We start from the raw sequence: 19,044 nt of genomic DNA, 5'->3' as shown, positions 1-19,044 counted from the left end.
GAAGGCGACGTCTGCTCGGGGTGCAGCTTTGCTCAGGTCCTCCTCTTCCTTTTCCGCAGCTGCTCGCCCTGGCCGCGAACTCCTCCCTCGACTCCCAGGCGGAGGTCTCCCCGCGCAGCGGGCGAGGAAGCCGGCCACCTTCGTCGGAGGGGAGCGCGCCGGCTGCCTGGCCAGGTAAGCCCCCCAAATCGGAGCAGAATTGAGCCGAGCGCTTCGTGGCCTTCTTGGCCGTGGGAGCGCGTGGGGTTGCAGACCCGAGCTTGGGATCGGACTCTGCTTCACTGCTCCTCGGAACAAGAGAAGAAAGATCCGGATTCCAAAGGATCTCTAGGATTCATGGTGGAGAAAACGGATTGGCAGTCCAGCCTGCAACCTGCGGCGCACGACGCCCAGAAACGAGGCGTGTCCTCTTCGTGCTGCCTTTGGCAGATGCCGCCGTTTCCTCGAAGTCAGGGATGGGGCATCTGTGGCCCTCCGGGGCCGGTGCGGTCCTGCCAACGTGGCCAGTGGCAAGGGTCAAGGGGAGCTGTAGTCGAACAGCATCTGGAGCGCCTGGAGGTCTCCATCCCTGCTCTGGACCATAGTTTCCCACTGTGCAGTAGTTCTGATAGTCCATTCTGGGAACACCAAAACTCCAAGCAAGTCAGCTAACAGAACTTTATATTTTGATGAAGCTTGTTTTGTGCCTGGGCTCAGGCTTCTACCACACTCAGTTGTCTTTTAGTCCCAGCCCTCTGCCCTAAAACAGCAAGTGAGAAGGCTATTATTAATACTAGAAGCCTGCATCCAAACATTAGCTGGTTGGCTCAACTTAATGTGCAAATTCAGGCCTCCACCCCTTTTCTTGGACCTTGTAGCCCTCTTGGGGTTGCCAGGTCAAAATACAGCAGTGGCAGAAGAAACCACAACAAGCAGATTAATCTCCATTCATGCAGTGAACAGAGTCATGTTTCCTCCCCCTATCCCCAGTGTCCACACATTGAGTGTGGATGTCTGTAGGCTTCTGCCCAGGGGTGTAGACATAATTTCCACAGGAACTGAAACCCCAACTGCACAGGGTTCCAGCTTTCATAGAAACTGAAGGGATATGTGTGGACCTCTTCACATTTATCGTGTGTGCAGGGGGATGCAGTAGTCCAGTGCTCCCACCTGCATCTGTTCTTGGCAGTGAACTTCCACCCTTCCATCACCATGATTACTGTTTGTATTTGCATACCAGCCTTCCTCCCATCAGAGCCCAGGGGCGTGTATAACGTCATTAAAATACAATAATCTCAAAATATTAATTAAAAACCATGTGTCTGTTAATAATCGGATTCTAGTTTAACACAGCCCACAATACTGCATCATCTATGAGGTTTTGCCACAGCCCTCCTTCCTTGGCTCCTCTGTGCTTCCACTCCCCACAGTTTTCTTTGGTCCCTGCTTTTCAAGCCCTCTTGTCCTGACCCAGACAAGGCCCTTCCTTCTCCCTGGGCGCATAATAGGGCCCCTCCCGGTCTTTGTGGAGTTTCTTCAGTGTTCTTAGCTCAATTAATGTTTCTGTGGCCCTTTTCCTCAAGCAGCAAGGGGGCTGGAGAGGGATTGCCCTTACCTTTTGTGCAGCCCCACCCCCTGCTCTTGGTTTTTAGAAAGTAAGGGAGGGCATAATGTGGCTCAAATTAGGGCACTGAAGCAGCCAGCATTATCACCTCCAGACTCACCCGCATGGCCAGTGTCCAGGGGTGGTGGGAACTGCTGTGTGAGCTTATGCATTTCAGGAGGGTCCCTCTCCCTTTCCCCTCATGAGACCCAGGCCTCTTTGTCTGCTTCTTTGTATCCCAAGACTTCTTACCACACCACAGCTACCTCTTGCCTGGGGCTTTAATTACAACCAAACTGACCAGTTCTCTTCCCTCATAGACATTGTTCTGCAAACTATTTTGCTCCTTGAGTACCTGAATATTCTGTGCTGGTTGTAACAGCTTAGCCAGTGCATGTCAGAGGTGTGATGCAGTACCAATTAATAATAGTCAATGGTGCTTAAGAAATAGATTCTTAGAATCATATAACGGTAGAATTGGAAGGAACCACGAGGGTCATCTAGTCCAGCCACTTGCAATACAGAAATCTTTTGCCCAATGTGGCCCTGAGATTAAGAGAGTCGTGCTCTACCAAGTAAGCTGTGCATCATGGACACTGTACAAAAGTGGAAAGTGACAAACCCTGCCCATCAGTGAATGAATGAGCTCCAGAACAGGCACAAACTATAGTTCTCTTAGTGTTAAATAATTTTATGTAAAATGTTTTTGAACTGCACTTCATCTTTGCAAATATCAGGGCAGCACCCAATGGACATGACTAAAGTAATCATGCCAGAATAAAATGCAATCATACAAAAAATGAAATAAGTAAAACCAATTCTGAAACACTGAATGTAGGAGAGCAGACATATAGGATGATGACTATTTTAAATGCCTGGGCAAATTAAAAGGGTGTTACACAACTGGGGCACCACTCCTTTGTTGCTGCCTAATGCACCTCCTTTGGCAAAGGAACTCTGGGAAAGGCCTTTGTGGACATTCTTGGCCAGCCTGGGCAGATTGAAATAGGGAGAGGTATTTGGGTCTTAAGTCATTGAGGGTTTTAAGGTAAAGATGCCCACCTGGAACTGGGCTCTGAAGCTGTACTGGTAACTAGTACAGCTCTTTGAGAATAATATGATGCCATCTAGCTGTGGCAGTTTGCATTCTGCCTGTTATATTCTGCATTGGTTGCGACTTCTGGGACGTCTTCACGGGCAGCTGTATGTAAACACTGTGAAGCAACTGGGGGAGCATGTAGCCAAGCTATTCCTGTCCAGAAAATGCAACGCTGCTGCTAAAGGGTGTGATCCTGGATCAAGAAGTCTCCTCAGCTGTGCGCCTGCTTTTTCAGTGCAAGGCCATCTGGAATGGATGGCACACCCATTTCCTGGCCAGTGAGAAGCACCCCTGTGCTACTGTCTTGTCAGGATGTCTTATGGCTTTTCCCTCAACTTGTTAGTCCTTCAGATTCTTCAAGCATTAGGCCATATAAATCACAGGATATTGTTCTTAGAATGGCTTATTCAGCCATCACATTTCCCCCAGGAAAATTAAGTGTGATGTATTAATAATAATGTAATGTGTGACTCTGTCTCACACATCAGGTAATTATGCTTTTTTAAAAGAAGGGTGTGGATCCCAGCCCGCCCCCCTTGCCCTCAGTGGATTTAACACAATCTTATCTGTTATGGAGACACCCTTTAAGTCATATAAACTTCTTTTCTTAGCTGTATGTGCTGAATTGCCCTGTGATAGAAATCTGTTGACACACCCAGTAATCTGACCCACCAGAAGGAAGTACAGTGGTGCCTCGCAAGACGAAATTAATTCGTTCCGCAAGTTTTTTCTTCTTGCGAGTTTTTCGTCTTGCGAAGCACGGTTTCCCATAGGAATGCATTGAAAATCAATTAATGCGTTCCTATGGAGACCGCTTGCCAGGCTGGCGGTGCGGAGAAGGGCTTTTCTCCCCACCGCAAGCCTTCAGGACAGGTCTGGGAACAGAGGGGAAGGCGCGCAGCGCTTCTCCTCTGTTCCCGGGGCTTGCGGTGGGAGGAGGGTTTTTCCTCCCCACCGCCAACATTCAGAACAGCATTCTGAATGTTGGCGGTGGGAAGGAAAACCCTCCTCCCACCACAAGTTTTCAGGACAGCCATCCGAAGGCTGGCGCAGGGAGAAGGTCTCTCCGCCCCACCGCCAGCCTTCGGAGGAGCCTTCCGAAGGCTGGCGGCGGGAGGAGGTCTATCCGCCCCACCGCCAGCCTTTGGAGCAGCCTTCCGAAGGCTGCCGGTGGGGCGGAGAGGCTGGCGGCGGGAGGAGGTCTCTCCGCCCCACCACCAGCCTTTGGAGCAGCCTTCCGAAGGCTGCCGGTGGGGCGGAGAGACCTCCTCCCGCCGCCAGCCTTCGGAGCAGCCTTCCGAAGGCTGCCGGTGGGGCGGAGAGACCTCCTCCCGCTGCCAGCCTTCGGAGCAGCCTTCCGAAGGCTGCCGGTGGGGCGGAGAGACCTCCTCCCGCCGCCAGCCTTCGGAGCAGCCTTCCGAAGGCTGGCGGTGGGAGGAGGTCTCTCCGCCCCACCGCCAGCCTTCGGAGGAGGTCCGAGGACAGTGGGGAATACGCACTGCGCTTCCCCGCTGTCCTGGAGATTTCCCTATGGGCTTTCGTCTTGCGAAGGAAGCCCATAGGGAAATTCGTCTTGCGAAGCGCATCGAAAAACGGAAAACCCTTTCGTCTAGCGGGTTTTTCGTCTTGCGAGGCGTTCGTCTTGCAGGGCACCACTGTATTGCTTTATAATATGGAGTGGCTGGGTTGGATCTGGAGTCACTTCCTTTTCCTTTTCTGGCAGGGCTTTGGATCCGCTTAACTATGAAATATTTACTGTTAAAATAGTTAAGTATTGTTATAGCTCGCTTCCTGGCAAGCAGAAATTCAGCAAGCAAAGACTTCTCTGTCTTGAGGAAATGCAGATCTATAGCTGTTTAAAAAGTGCATGAGCCCTGCCAGAAAGGAATATGGGAAAGGAGTACAGAAATGTTTTAATTAATAAGTTTAAAACTCCATCTGACGTGGATACTTGTTTTGTAAGGGCGCTTGGTGGGAAGGGCCTGGGAGGAGAGGAGTGGGGGAGAGCAGGGGGAGGCCCAGTTACAGGGGTTGTAAGTAGGGGGAGGTATGGTGAGGGAGGAGGGGCAGGCTGGGTGAGGGGCACACAGCCCAGGCAGTTAGTGTGAGTGTCTGGAGGCGGTTGGAGGATGGATGGCGGCTAACAGATTGAGGTTGAATCCTGACAAGACAGAAGTTTTTGGTGGGGCAGGTGTGGAGGACTCCCTGGTCCTGTGCCCCTGAAGGACCAGGTATGCAGCCTGGGAGTCATTCTGGACTCACAGCTGTCCATGGAGGCGCAGGTCAATTCTGTTTCAGGGCAGCTGTTTATCAGCTCCACCTGGTATGCAGGCTGAGACCCTACCTGCCCGCAGACTGTCTTGCCAGAGTAGTGCATGCTCTAGTTATCGCCCGCTTGGACTATGGCAATGCACTCTATGTGGAGCTACCTTTGTAGGTGACCCGGAAACTACAACTAATCCAGAATGCAGCAGCTAGACTGGTGACTGAGAGTGGCCACCAAGACCATATAACACCGGTCCAAAAAATCTTCAGTGGCTCCTAGTGCGTTTCTGAGCACAATTCAAAGTGTTGGTGCTGATCTTTAAAGCCTATTTACTCCTGCCTCCAGTGCCCACCTTCTCTTCCGATGTCTCTCTTGTGCTGATTTACAGATTGTAAGCTCCTCAGTGCAGAGGTCTATCCTGCTATATTATGTAAAGCATCGTGCAGATTGAGGATGGTAGAAAAATAAGCAAATAAGCTTATAAAATAAGCAAATAAATGTTATGTAGCCTAAATCAAGTGTAACAATCGCTCAAGTACAAGTGTGCCCAGGAGTTCTCTTCTTTCTTTTCTCATACTCCAAGTCCATAAGAAAGGTTTCAGGAGCTTGGGTAAACCAGTTTTCTGTGACATTCAAACTGGGAAACTCTGGTTTATTCTCTACTATAAACCTGCATATAATCCAGGATAAATGAAAGCATCATATCTGAACTGGGCCTGCATCACTTCATCACTCGCCCCAGTGACTTACTGTATTTTTCACTCTATAAGACGCACCAGACCATAAGACGCACCTAGTTTTTGGAGGAGGAAAACAAGAAAAAAATATTCTGAATCTCAGAAGCCAGAACAGCAAGAGGGCTCGCTGCGCAGTGAAAGCAGCAATCCCTCTTGCTGTTCTGGCTTCTGGGATAGCTGTGCAGCCTGCATTCGCTCCATAAGACGCACACACATTTCCCCCTACTTTTTAGGAGGGAAAAAGTGAGTCTTATAGAGCAAAAAATACTGTAATTTCTGTATGCCGGGCTGTTGAGAAAGACATTAGATGAACTCTCACCTGAACTATGTGGGAGATGATGATAAATTATGATAAGGATTCTCCCCCCCCCCCCGTACAATATGTATGAGGCTGGAACAAAGGAATTTGCTTCACAAACAAGGCGCAGGATACAACAAAATATTAAAGGTACTGAATGTTCCTAGAGACTTTGGATGCTTCAAGTGGGGAAACACCTTGAAGCATCTGTTTTGTTGAGCTATTTCAATTGTTTTTGTTTGATTTGCTCATTGCAAATAGCAGAAAGTCTGTAAATTTTGATAATAAACCCAATTTGCAATGGGGGTTGAATGATTTCAGTTGCAACTGTAGTCCAAAGCACCCTAAGACTGCAACTCGCATTTCTCCCCCAATCCTCTCAAGCTCTCCCTTTACCTCTTTCCTCTGGCCCTGCACTTGTGCCTTTAAATGTATAACACAGATGTACATTAAATGTATATAATGTTTTATTGGGTATTCTGACTACAGCACTCCTTAAAGTAACATGGGCAAGAGGGCAATTCAGAGTATTTTAGTACATAAACCAACTGAAGGAAGCCTTTCTGGCAAGCTCTCTTTGGGAAAGTGGATTTTCACAGGAAATCCAGCTACTTTGGTGAAATCTGCCTCGGGTCTAGGAAAGAAGGAAGGAGAGGGCCCAAACACATCCTGCATTCTTGCCCCACCTGTGGCAAATGCCACCTATGTGGTGTGAGTCACACATCCCTGAGGTGGTGGTGGTTGTTATGCCTTCCATCTGACTCACACCTGAGCAGAATGGATGGGACAGGAGGCAAGACCTTCAGTGGAGTCCTGGTTCAATGAAGCAGGAGACCTTCCAGAATGTCCAAGAGCTACTAAAATTACAATAAAACCTGCAGGAATCTGACACTGAGCAGCTGGGTAAAGATCAGCTATAATTGCTTTGTTTAATTTTTTTTAAGACAAATTTTTATTATTGTTGGGTTTTTTAATGCAAATGCACATCCAAAAACTAGTAAACACTTATCCAGCATTCAACATTCAGACGTATTACTTTATGTAACCTCTCCACTGAGAATATTGAGCAGTTGGTACGAGATCTTGATTTTGGTCATTAACCTAGTAAAAGAAAGGGGTCCACGTTCCATGGAAGGTGTCTCTATTTGTTAAGCCTGAAATTGTCCTCCTATGTCTGGTGAGATGCTCAGACATTGCTGTATCCCAGATAATATTTTCGCATATGTTCATGGGTTTTTCAGTCTGGTTCTTCCATTGCTGAGCTAAATTGTTTGGTTTAATAAAATTAATAATATAATGCAACAAAACATGTCTTTCCCAAATTTGTCTCTACAGCCACAACAAGTTCTGTAACCTTCCAACAGTGTGACTTCACCCCCAAAGGTGCAGCTCCTCCATTGTCTCCCAAGACAGATGGATGCCAATTCTCAGTGTATTTAATTGCCACAAACCTGGTGGGAGCCAGACCTAGCAGACTCCAGTTTGTGATAGTCTTGTAAAATTGTGGGTCTCAAATGCAGAAAAACTTCAGAAATCTTGAAATATGTTATCTGAGAGTGTCAGGACATTAAAATACAATCAGAAGCAAAGCTGGAAGAGTTAAATGCTTTATGCTGCTTGTGAGGATAAGAGCTCCCTCATTGCATCCCCTTTCCTTCACTATTCTCACTATCCTTCCCTTCCTTTTTCATCCCTTCACTCATTGTAAGGGTGATTCTAAATTTTTTGAAAGACTAGTGGTTCATATCTAGGTTGCCTACCCAGAACAGAAAAAGTGGCGTGGGAAAGAGAATGTGTTTAATTTGTCTTTTTTCTTAAGCCTTAAACAAATATGCTCATCATATTTTCAACCATATGTTAGATGTACATCGGGTGCAATAAATAAGAGATTACAAATGTAACTATACCTAGGGAAATGATATAAGAGGACAGTTCCAAATTGTTCATCTGTTCCCGAGCCCTGTAAGAGACATTCATAGGATTACACTGTTATTCCATGTGCCATACTCTTTGAGCCAACACAGCTTCTTTCTTAGCCACAGATCACTGTGGTGTGAGTGTTGTTCGCTTAGAGGGAAGTGCAGAGGTTCTGTGCCCTTTAAGTGCCATGTTGAGGCATGTGGAAACATGCATGCATATGGAGTTCTCCCTTTTTTGTACGTTCAATGTCCCAAATAAACTACTGGTTTGAGAGTATGAATGTCTTGCATAAAAAAACCCCAAGAAGCAGATATCTGAGAAGCTAATGTATACCTCTTGATTTGCAACAAATGAAGCCTGTTGTTTTTCATGAGCTACATGAAAAGCAAAGTACTACTGCACACAGTGCATAGTTGAGCTGTGGAATTCATTCCCAAAGGATATGATGGCCATCAACTTGGGGTGCCTTTAAAAGAAGATTAGAGAAATTAATGGAGCATAAGGCTACCAATGGCTACAAAACCTGAGGGTGATGTTCTGTCTCCAGTGTCAGAGGCAGTATTCCTCTGAATAGCAGTTGCTTAGAATCACAAGTGAGGAGACGGCTGCTATTGCACTTGAGGCCTCATAAGCGCCTGACCACCTTGAGAGCAGGGTGCTGAACTCAATGGGCCTTTGATTTTATCCAGCAGCACATTGACCTGTGTGCATCCTTTTTTTACTCTTAACATTAATTTTGTTGTTTTAGTTCACATTCCTGCTTTCAGGGCTGTATGGGGTGCAAGGGGAAGTGTTGTGCCTCTGGTGGGGGACATGCCATGCTCCTTCTGGAGTCCCCACCCTGCACTCAGCTCTCACCTGTGGCTCCTAGAAGCTGTCAGCATGCGACAACGGCCACACCCTGGGAATAGCTTCAACTGGCCAGCTAAACCAGGTGAGGGTAGCCAACGGGTCTCAAACCCTCAGTGAGTTAGGAACTTCCCCTGCATGGGAAGACCGGCTCTGGCGGATTGAGCAGACGAGACCAATAGTGGGTCTAACCATCAAGAAGGCAGTTTCTGCACATGCTGTAGAGGGAAGTGAGGAGCATCCACCTGAAAAGGTAGCCCATCTAAGAGAAGGAAAACTCTGATCGTAAACATTCACTGTCTTGTGGGATATCTTTGGGAGAAAGCAGGGCTAAGGAGTAAGTCCTCCTTTTGGCAACTCCTGCAGCCAACCTGGTGCCAACCCAATTGCTTTGCTTTGGACCACATCAGTGAGACTGAGAGAGTGGTGTCACCTGGCCAGCCCAGGACCTCCACACTCACTGCCCAGCCTGGCGCCCTGGGGAGGTCACTTGGGTGCTGCTAACACAGCCGTTTGACTTCACCCCTGGAGGCACACTCTGTTGTCTTTCAAGACAGATGGATGCCAACAAACTTCCTTTTAATTGGTTTGAAAAATTAATTATACGTGAATATTAATGGAAATGAGAATTTATTTTTGTTTGTGGCATTAAACAGTAAGATATTATCTCATCATTTTTTCACTAGAACAAATGCAAACACCACAGCTTTCTTAAAATTGCTGTACCCTGAGTTTTACTCACCCTGATGGTAACAAAAGAACTGTAAGGAGTCTGTCACAGCTAAGGGAAAGAGATGTCCATCCGGATTGCATGGTGCTCTGCTTGCCTCTTTGCCATGGCCTTTTATACCTTGCCAAAGCCATCCCAAAATCAAGTGTGTTCCACGGAGAAGATGGAGAACATCACTATTGACATCAAAGCAGCCTTTTCCAAAGGCATCCGGGGGGAAGATCCAATCCATGCTTCATCTTGGGAAGCCTGTGTTGATGTCTGCTGCTTGGGTGCAGGTAAAAACGGTGCTCTTTAGGTGCATCTACATTACAGGCTTAAATTGGTTTGACAGCCAGTCATTTCCCCACTCCAGGAAACCCTGAGAACTATTGTCCTCTGTGTGTGTGTGTGTGAATTATAGAATTCTCAGCACTTACACCAAACTACAGTTCCCAGAATTGAGGGAGGGGTGATTATGGGGATCCATGACAGCTATAGCTGGCCTAAAATCAGTCTATGTTTATCATATAGATGTGTCACTTGACTGCACTTGAAATGAGCTGGGATGGACTGAGTTGGAGCTTGCAGTCAATTGTGGGAGCTCAGATATGGCTAGTGCTTTCCTTCTAATCCCCTCTCCAAATGTGACTTCTCCCCCCCATCCTTCAGTCCCATGTTTCCAGCCACATGCAGCTATATGTCAAGAGCATCTATATCTCTGGAAATCATGAAGTGCAGAAAATTTAATATTGAGTATATTCAATAAGAGGGCTTAGAGTCTTGCTTTAATCTGCCCCCTCTAATAGTTCTTCCATGATGCTTACCAGACCGCACCCTGAGCCCCCCTGCCCTGGAGCTACTTCCCACTTCCTGACCCTGATGTTTCACTCCTTTTTTGCCAGGCTTTGTCCCCTCAGTCTCAGGTTTAAGACTCAGGAGACCTGCCCACTCTAATCCTCATCTTGGCTGGTAGTCTCACCACCTAGCTTTTTCAAAGCAGCTATGTCTGGCACACATGGGGAGCAGATGCTCCCAGAGTTCATATTCATGCTGCTTTTAGAAAGCCAAGTTCACAGCTGCTGACTAGGATGAATCATAGAATAATAGAATTATGGAGTTGGAAGGGACCCAAGGGTCCTCTAGTCCAACCGCTTCAATGCAAGACTCTCAGCTAAAGCTTCCATGACAGATAGTCACCCAAGCTCTGCTTAAAAACATCCCAGGAAGGAGAGTCCACCATCTCTAATGGGAGTTTTCCACTGCCAAACAGCTCTTACTGTCAGAAAGGTTTCCAAATTTTTAGTCAGAATCTCTTTTCTTGTTACTTGAGGCCATTGGTCCTTCCCTCCAAAGCAGGAAAAAACAAGCATGCTCCCTCTTCCATGTGAAAGCTCTTAAGATACTTGAAGATGGCTATCATATCTCCTCTCAGTCTCCTCTTTTCCAGGCTAACCATACCAACTCCCTCAAGGCTTGGTTTCCAGACCTTTGATTATCTTTTTTTTTTAAGAAATATTTATTAAGATTTTACAAAGATAAATATACAAAAACACATAATAATAAAAATTTAAATTAAAAAAAAAGTAAAACATACAGAAAAAACAAGAAAAATTAAAAACAATTATTTTTCATAACTTAAAACTCATTTGCTTGTTTCATTGACTTCCTCACACCTCCCCTTCTTGTATTCCCATTTAAATAATCAAATCAGCAAATCCTTACCCTCTTTCATTTATCTTATCTCTATAACTTAACATTTTATAACTCAGTATTTTCATCCATTATCAATTCATTTTGCATATTCTTATTAACTTTGTTGCCAATACCACTTATTTCCAATCCAACACCATTTTAGTTATTTTTTTTTTACCCATTTATACCCTTCTTCCATATTCTTAAAGCATTACAGCTGGAAACCACTTAATTTCTAACATTCATTAATTTTGCAATATTTCTGTAGATAGTCTTTAAATTTCTTCCAATCTTCTTCCACTGCCTCTTCTCCCTGGTCCCGGATTGTGCCAGTCATTTCTGCCAGTCCCATATAGTCCATCATCTTCATCTGCCATTCTTCCAAAGTGGGTAAATCTTGTGTCTTCCAATACTTTGCAATAAGTATTCTTGCTGCTGTTGTAGCGTACATAAAAAAAGTTCTGTCCTTCTTTGGCACCAATTGGCTGACAATGCCCAGAAGAAAGGCCTCTGGTTTCTCCAGGAAGGTATATTTAAATACCTTTTTCATTTCATTATAGATCATTTCCCAGAAAGCCTTAATCCTTGGGCACATCCACCAAAGGTGAAAGAATGTACCTTCAGTTTCTTTACATTTCCAACATTTATTATCGGGCAAGTGATATATTTTTGCAAGCTTGACTGGGGTCATGTACCACCTGTATATCATTTTCATAATATTCTCTCTTAAGGCATTACATGCCGTAAATTTCATACCAGTGGTCCACAACTGTTCCCAGTCAGCAAACATAATGTTATGTCCGACATCTTGTGCCCATTTAATCATAGCAGATTTCACCGTTTCATCCTGAGTATTCCATTTCAACAGCAAGTTATACATCCTTGACAAAATCTTTGTTTTGGGTTCTAACAGTTGTGTTTCTAATTTTGATTTTTCCACCTGGAAGCCAATTTTCTTGTCCAAATTATATGCCTCGATTATCTGATAGTAATGAAGCCAATCTCGCACTTTGTTTTTTAGTTTCTCAAAACTCTGCAATTTTAGTCTATCTCCCTCTTGTTCTAAAATTTCCCAATATTTCAGCCATTTGGCCTCCATATTGAGCTTTTTCTGAGCTTTTGCTTCCTTTGGTGATAGCCACCTTGGTGTTTTATTTTCCAATAAATCCTTATATCTTGTCCAAACATTGAACAAAGCTTTCCTGACAATATGGTTCTTAAATGCTTTATGTGCTTTAACCTTGTCATACCACAAATATGCATGCCACCCAAAAACATTGTTAAAACCTTCTAAATCCAAAATGATTATCTTTGATTATCTTGGTTGCCCTCCTCTGCACACGTTCCAGCTTGTCGACATCATTAAATTGTGACGCCCACAATTTGTGATTGTCATCTAGTCCAGTCCCCTGCAATGCAGGAATGGATTGGTGAGTGCATAGCTAGTAACAGTGGAGTCTTTTCCTTCTGCTGGTGTGGTTTTTCAACCTAATCTACCTCACAGGGTATATGAGTGTACAGAATGGGAGAAAAGGCACAGGTTGCCTGGTACTCCAGAAGGAGGGTGGGATAAAAATGTCACAAAATAAGTTGAAAGGTTAATGAACCAGTTCCTCTGAGTTTTTTCAGCCTCTCCGCCCAGAGGCAGATTTGGGGCAGCACCGAGCCAAGGGGGGCTCTGCAGGATACTGCAACCATGACATAGTGCACAGAATGGAAGCCGAGAGGCAGGTGGCACCAAATTTGGGGTTTGCACAGAGCACCACCCACTGAAATTTGAAAGACCAGAGTCTGCCCTGTCAAGTTCAGAGAGGGCACTGGGGAGGAGAATGAGAGTGGTACCCATTGCTAGTCCTACTCAGAGTAGACCCATCAAAATTAAGGGCCATGAAACTTAGTTTCATTAATTCTGTGGGTCTACACTGAATTGAACTTGGCTGGATGCAACTCTGAATCTCCAACTAACATTGGGCTGTCCTAAAGTGTGGCACTTCTGGAGCCTGACAAAGGTCTGGAATTCTTCTCCTAGTGCGTGTGACGTCATGACTGGGCTATACCACTTCAGAATGAGGGGAGCTCCGCCATATGAACAAAATAATTCTCCTTCATATAGAAACTAGCCTATCGGGTAGAAAGCTAGGCTAATAATAACGCTGACTAGCTAGCTAGTTACACAAACATGAACGAACAAACTCTGGAATGGTACAGCCCAGTAACAGGTTTCCCGCCCAAGTGGGAACTAAGCCAGCAAGGTGGAATATTGAGGACTATTCCACTCTAGATTGAGATGTCTTATCATAAATATATCAGATATAAAGTCTCTCCCGTGTTACAGTATATTTAGGTTGTGTGTTTGTGTGTGTGTTTTCCAGACAGGAAGAAGTGCAACTATGTGGTCTTTAATACCAGGAGCAAAGGAAATTACACAAATTGCTACCTGTTCTATTATCCCACTAATGAAACCTTCCTGGTGAGACAAGTGTCAGGACTGGTGACCTACCGAATGATAAAAGGTAAACAATGATTTTTAAAAAGAAAAAGTGTTGACTGACAGTGGAAGATTTTCTTGCTTCATGTTGCTGTTTTATTATTGACTGTTTTATTCAAAGTGTTGGTGCTGACCTTTAAAGCCCTAAATGGCCTCAGTCCAATATACCTGAAGGAGCGTCTCCACCCCCATCGTTCAGCCCAGACACTGAGATCCAGCGCTGAGGGTCTTCTGGAGGTTCCCTCACTGCGAGATGCCAAGTTACAGGGAACCAGGCAGAGGGCCTTCTTGGTAGTGGCGCCCACCCTGTGGAATGCCCTCCCATCAGACGTCATACTGCAACCATCAGAAATAAACAACTATCTGACTTTTAGAAGACCTCTGAAGGCAGCCCTGTTTTGGAAAGTTTTTAATGTTTATGTTTTTATTATATTTTCAGATATGCTGTAAGTTGCCCAGGGTGGCTGGGGAAACCCAGCCAGATGGGTTCAGTATAGATAATGAAGTTGTGGTGGTGGTTATAACAATAACAATAACAATAACAATAACAATAACAATAACAATAATAATAATATTTTTTATTATTTATACCCCTCCCATCTGGCTGGGTTTCCCCAGCTACTCTGGGCAGCTCCTAGCAGAACACTAAAAACAGAATAAAACTTCAAATATTAAAACTTCCCTAAACAGGGACGCGGGTGGCGCTGTGGGTAAAACCTCAGTGCCTAGGACTTGCCGATCGTATGGTCGGCGGTTCGAATCCCCGCGGCGGGGTGCGCTCCCGTCGTTCGGTCCCAGCGCCTGCCAACCTAGCAGTTCAAAAGCACCTCCGGGTGCAAGTAGATAAATAGGGACCGCTTACCAGTGGGAAGGTAAACGGCGTTCCGTGTGCTGCGCTGGCTCGCCAGATGCAGCTTGTCACGCTGGCCACGTGACCCGGAAGTGTCTGCGGACAGCGCTGGCTCCCGGCCTCTAGAGTGAGATGAGCGCACAACCCTAGAGTCTGGCAAGACTGGCCCGTACGGGCAGGGGTACCTTTACCTTTAAACAGGGTTATGTTGATATTATGATAAATTTTGATTTATCTGTTAAACTGAATCTGTCAAAGATTCTTTAGCTGTGATTTCTGCACTGTAGGGGGTTCAGCTAAATGATCCTTGGGATCCCTCCAAAACCTACAGTTATATGATTCTAAGATCAAGTAAGTGTTGTGGTGCGTTCTTGTTTTAGCCAGACCATTTGCAGACAACACAGCTTCACCATACCAATAGAGATGTTCCACAGATTGTACAGTTTGTGCATTGTAGTGTTGTGTTAGAGCATCTAAGCATACTTGATCCTAAGAAAGTTTACTCTTAAGTAACTTCCACCAAATTTAACAAGGCTTACTCGCAAGCAAGTGTGCATAGGATTGTAGCCCTACCAGGAGGCAAGTCCCATTGAACTGAAGACATGTCTAAACTATACATGTGAGCTAGTTTTGAACTTTTTGACAGTAATGGTTCCCCAGCAAGGGATTCTGGAAATTGTAGTTCTGTATAGGATTCTGAGTAATAATAATAATAATAATTCCCAACATTCCTGCAGAATCTGCGATCTCTAGGGTTCTTTGTAAGCAGAATCAGAATGCGTGTCTCCTCTACTGGGGTGCAGGATAGTGATTCTGAAATAAATTAAGGGCTCTTCACCCTTAATTTGTATTTGTGTGGGGACTTGCTTGTTGAAAGTATTAACAAATAATAATATACCTCCTTTCTTCCTTCTTAGATGCAAAGGCTCCCATGCCAACTCCTTCTTCAGTTCAGCTCTCCCACCCAGCTGTGAAGTCTGTGTCTGCACTGGCTGCTGTGTTCAGTCCTCACAGCCCAACAAGCCCTCTGCATGGGTCAGGTCCTTTGCAAAAGCCAATTCCCTCAAAGAGTGTGGAAATATTGAACCACTTAGATGATAAACACATAGATGAGATGGGTGGACACTCCCAGCATCCACAAAGCAGAAGGGCAAATGGTTCAAAGAGCTTGGGTTCTTCAACAATGCCTGAAAGCAAGAGTTTGTTGTCCCCAAGTATTCCAAATGCTATTGAGCCTGGTATTCCCACTGCGCAGCCCACAGTTAAGTCACCTGCTATTACCAATGGCACCCAGCCTGGTACTATAATTCCTCACGTGTCTCCTAGAAAGGCAACAACCACTAGGTCTACTACAGCTTATCATAAGAATGCACCTTGGGCAACTACAAATCTAAGAAGAAGTACCACTGTTCCTAACCCATCTACCACTGCTGGATCTAGTGCTGGTAGCCTCAGCCCACTGCTCATGAAGATTTCTTCTGCTTCTTTACATGATGTCCATCTTGGCAATGGGCAACAAGGCTTGAAAGGCGATATCCTTAATGGAGAGCCCAGCAAGGAACATTCCCTTCCCTTTGGTGACAAAAGCATACTTACAGCTGCCTTGCTTTTGGGGGTGGTCTTCTTTCTCTTCGTTACAGTGCTGGTAGGTAGAAAGATGCTTGAATCTCTTCAGAGAAGGCGTTACACTAAGCTAGACTACTTGATCAATGGCATGTATGCGAACATGTGACAGAGGAAAAACATGAAGAAGTACATTAGTGGTAAATTTGGAAGCTTTATAGATGGATTGGATTTGTCACAGCAGAGAACATGTTATCTTTCCTACAAGGTCAAGTTTAAATGTTTCAGTTCCCTCTTATGTGGTATCTTTGCTTGTTTGCAGTGTGTATCATGTGTTGGTTGCATATCGAATCCCCTGCTTTCTGCAACAAGAAGTCTGTGATAGTTTGGCATTCTATCCCACTTGCATAATAAGGGCAACATTTACATTTCATAGAATCATAGAGTTGGAAGAGACCACAAGGGCCATCGAGTCCAACCCCCTGCCAAGCAGGAATTTAGCCAGAGCAGTTTGTGCAGCAGCCAAACTGACCAGACTGACAACCTCTTTCTCTGAATGGTTGTTGAGAATATGGCATGCAGGAAGGGGGTAATCAGTCTGCCCAAAAAGAGTGGTGATGTTAGACATTACAGAAACAGAAGGCAGAACTTAGTTTAAATACTGTCTGTGTCTGACTGTATTTCCACACACAGTAAAAAATCAACACAAATATCTGTGTGATTGGAGACAAGATGCCACACAGCACACAAGAGGCTTTCAGAGCAAACCATTTCCCATTTCGCTTCTCACACAAAGGGCTAAGTATAACACTTGGACCAGGCTTCAGTCAAAATGGGGCAGAGCAAAATGTTAAAAGAAACCCGGGGCCTCTGCTAAGAATGGGGACTCCCTGCCATGTTCCTTGTGATCTCATTGCATTGTGCGGGAGGGCCAGTGCAACACGCAGTACAGTGATGTCAATTATGGAGAACTTGAAACGAGCATCCCATTTTAGCAGCAGCCCCACATTAATAGCATATAGCTCTGCCACGAGGGTTTTCTTATGGGAAATATTGCGTCATCATTTGCTGTAACAATTAATTTTGAAAAAATGAACCCAAGCACAATTTAGATAACATTTCCCCCTTTAAAAACATTGTTTAGTCACTTGAAGACTATAGCCTACAGCTGCTTCAATGTATTTTGTAATTAGATTAAAACAAATCATATTTGGATTTTCTAAACGGTTTATTGCTGTTTCTGTATGTTTTAAACATAATCATCTGCTCAAATTCTTGGTACAGATACTTTCTCTGAACATTTTGATATCATTGGTCTGCAATTCCTGATATCCTACCTAAATCTGGCCTTCTGCTATTTGAATTCATTGCTTCTTCTCTGTCTACCACTAGATCAGCCAAAATCAGCTTTTCACAGCAATATAGATAAGCGTTAGCTAATGCTTGCAGGAACACCCCCACCCCCATCTTCTGCTACTGAATGTGGGTTTTTTTCACTTTAAATTTGCTTACAGATACAGTGGTACCTCGGGTTAAGTACTTAATTCATGCCGGAGGTCCGTTCTTAACCTGAAACTGTTCTTAACCTGAAGCACCACTTTAGCTAATGGGGCCTCCTGCTGCCGCCGCGCCGCCGGAGCACGGTTTCTGTTTTCATCCTAAAGCAAAGTTCTTAACCTGAAGCACTATTTCTGGGTTAGCAGAGTCTGTAACCTGAAGCGTATGTACCCCGAGGTACGACTGTACTATTTCTTGAAGGGGGGCCCCTGAACAGTGGGCAAAGTTAATGTTCTATGTGAACACCAGAGGGCAGCAAATATGCTAACATGCAGGCTGCAATCCTAAACCCACCTTCAATGGAGTAAGCTACTAGGTCAGTGTGCTGTGGCACCCTGGGCTGCCTTGAATACTGGTCGGGTGCTGCATGCAACACTGGCCTCTGTCCCTTTCTCCTTCCTCCTCCGATGCCCTCTCACTCTCACGCGTCTGCCTCCCAAAGGCTTGCACAGCTGTTTATTGCAGCAGCCCTGGCTACAAGCTCCCCAGGGGAATGGTGCCTGGGGCTCCCAACATGGCAAACAAATATATTCACTCTGCTGACACTGAGAGCTCAGAAAGATTAGCCACGTCCCAGTGGGCTCAGGAAGGAACAATTTATTGCCCCACCATATATATACGGCATTTATATGTGACTAAATCATTAGCGTTCATAAAAATAACTCTACAGAGAATAAAAGAATAAAAGCAAAGCTGAGAATATAAAAAAGGGGAAAGCATAGGTCCATGTTTTCCATTTCAGACAATGTCCAGTATGGTGTCATCAGTCAACTGACTTCTGCTTAAATAAAAAATAGATTAAATTGCTGTTCTGCATACAGGGCTTTGCTTATGTCAGGGTGGTCAGCAACCGTCTCCAGCAGTGGCTAACGGGAGTCCGATGGTGGAAACGGAGAAATCGTTTATTACAAGAGCTGAAGCAGGCAGGAAAATATTTGTGGCTCTCATCCCACTATCATCTCTGGAATTATGTGGAACTCTGGAAATTGCATTGCCAGATTGATCAGAAGCGATAGTGAGACAAACTGGGTGGTATTGCTTTAGCATTCCACATTGCAATCTTTTAAAATTATAGTCTGTCTTCAGACATAATTCTGTTTTTACTGCTGAATCCTTTATTGTGCCAGGGTGCACACTGCCATGTTACAAGGTACAAATTAATTCAAAACTGAGGAGTTTCATCCACTGAAGAAGTTATATGTTTCATTCCTGTTTTATTTACTGCTTGACCCTGCCAAATTCTAATCCGTCTGGATTTTGCAAGTAGAAGAAAGCTTCAAATAATTCTGCAATACTTCTGCATCGAACCTGATTAGAACTTTCAATCTTTCAGTCACTCCTGATTAAAAGATAAAACATTCTCAAATAAGTTTGCCCATTAAAATCTCTGAACATATCATATCCAATCAGGAGACATACTCAGCACTGTGA

General features: G+C 44.9%; 1 protein-coding gene across 2 annotated transcripts; it reads left to right on the top strand.

The window, feature by feature from the left end:
- Window positions 1–88: 88 nt before the first annotated feature.
- Window positions 89–17,280, top strand: MANSC1 (MANSC domain containing 1). 2 transcript variants are annotated; one of them, XM_083615929.1, is made up of 5 exons: window positions 89–174; window positions 9,438–9,759; window positions 13,528–13,668; window positions 15,411–16,501; window positions 16,579–17,280. In XM_083615929.1, exons 2-4 carry the CDS (start codon window positions 9,546–9,548, stop codon window positions 16,223–16,225), a joined length of 1,170 nt encoding a protein of 389 aa, XP_083472055.1. In that variant the 5' UTR covers window positions 89–174; window positions 9,438–9,545; the 3' UTR covers window positions 16,226–16,501; window positions 16,579–17,280. The 2 variants fall into 2 exon arrangements, with proteins under 2 accessions (XP_083472055.1, XP_083472056.1); XM_083615930.1 differs by lacking the exons at window positions 89–174; window positions 9,438–9,759 and adding an exon at window positions 12,531–12,585.
- Window positions 17,281–19,044: the final 1,764 nt, after the last annotated feature.

The sequence above is a fragment of the Podarcis filfolensis genome, assembly GCF_964270895.1.
Source record: "Podarcis filfolensis genome assembly, chromosome: 5".
Classification (NCBI taxonomy): Eukaryota; Metazoa; Chordata; class Lepidosauria; order Squamata; family Lacertidae; genus Podarcis; species Podarcis filfolensis.
The sequence above is the reverse complement of the archived record's forward strand: the minus strand, read 5'-3'. Positions and strand labels throughout refer to the sequence as shown.

What these genes read in the sequence shown, in the direction of transcription:
- MANSC1 (XM_083615929.1), top strand. Translation starts at nt 9,546, where the DNA reads ATGTCCATCCGGATTGCATGGTGCTCTGCTTGCCTCTTTGCCATGGCC. An exon ending in TGTCTGCTGCTTGGGTGCAG is followed by an intron (nt 9,760 to 13,527) that starts GTAAAAACGGTG and finishes TGTGTTTTCCAG; the next exon opens with ACAGGAAGAAGTGCAACTAT. An exon ending in GACCTACCGAATGATAAAAG is followed by an intron (nt 13,669 to 15,410) that starts GTAAACAATGAT and finishes CTTCCTTCTTAG; the next exon opens with ATGCAAAGGCTCCCATGCCA.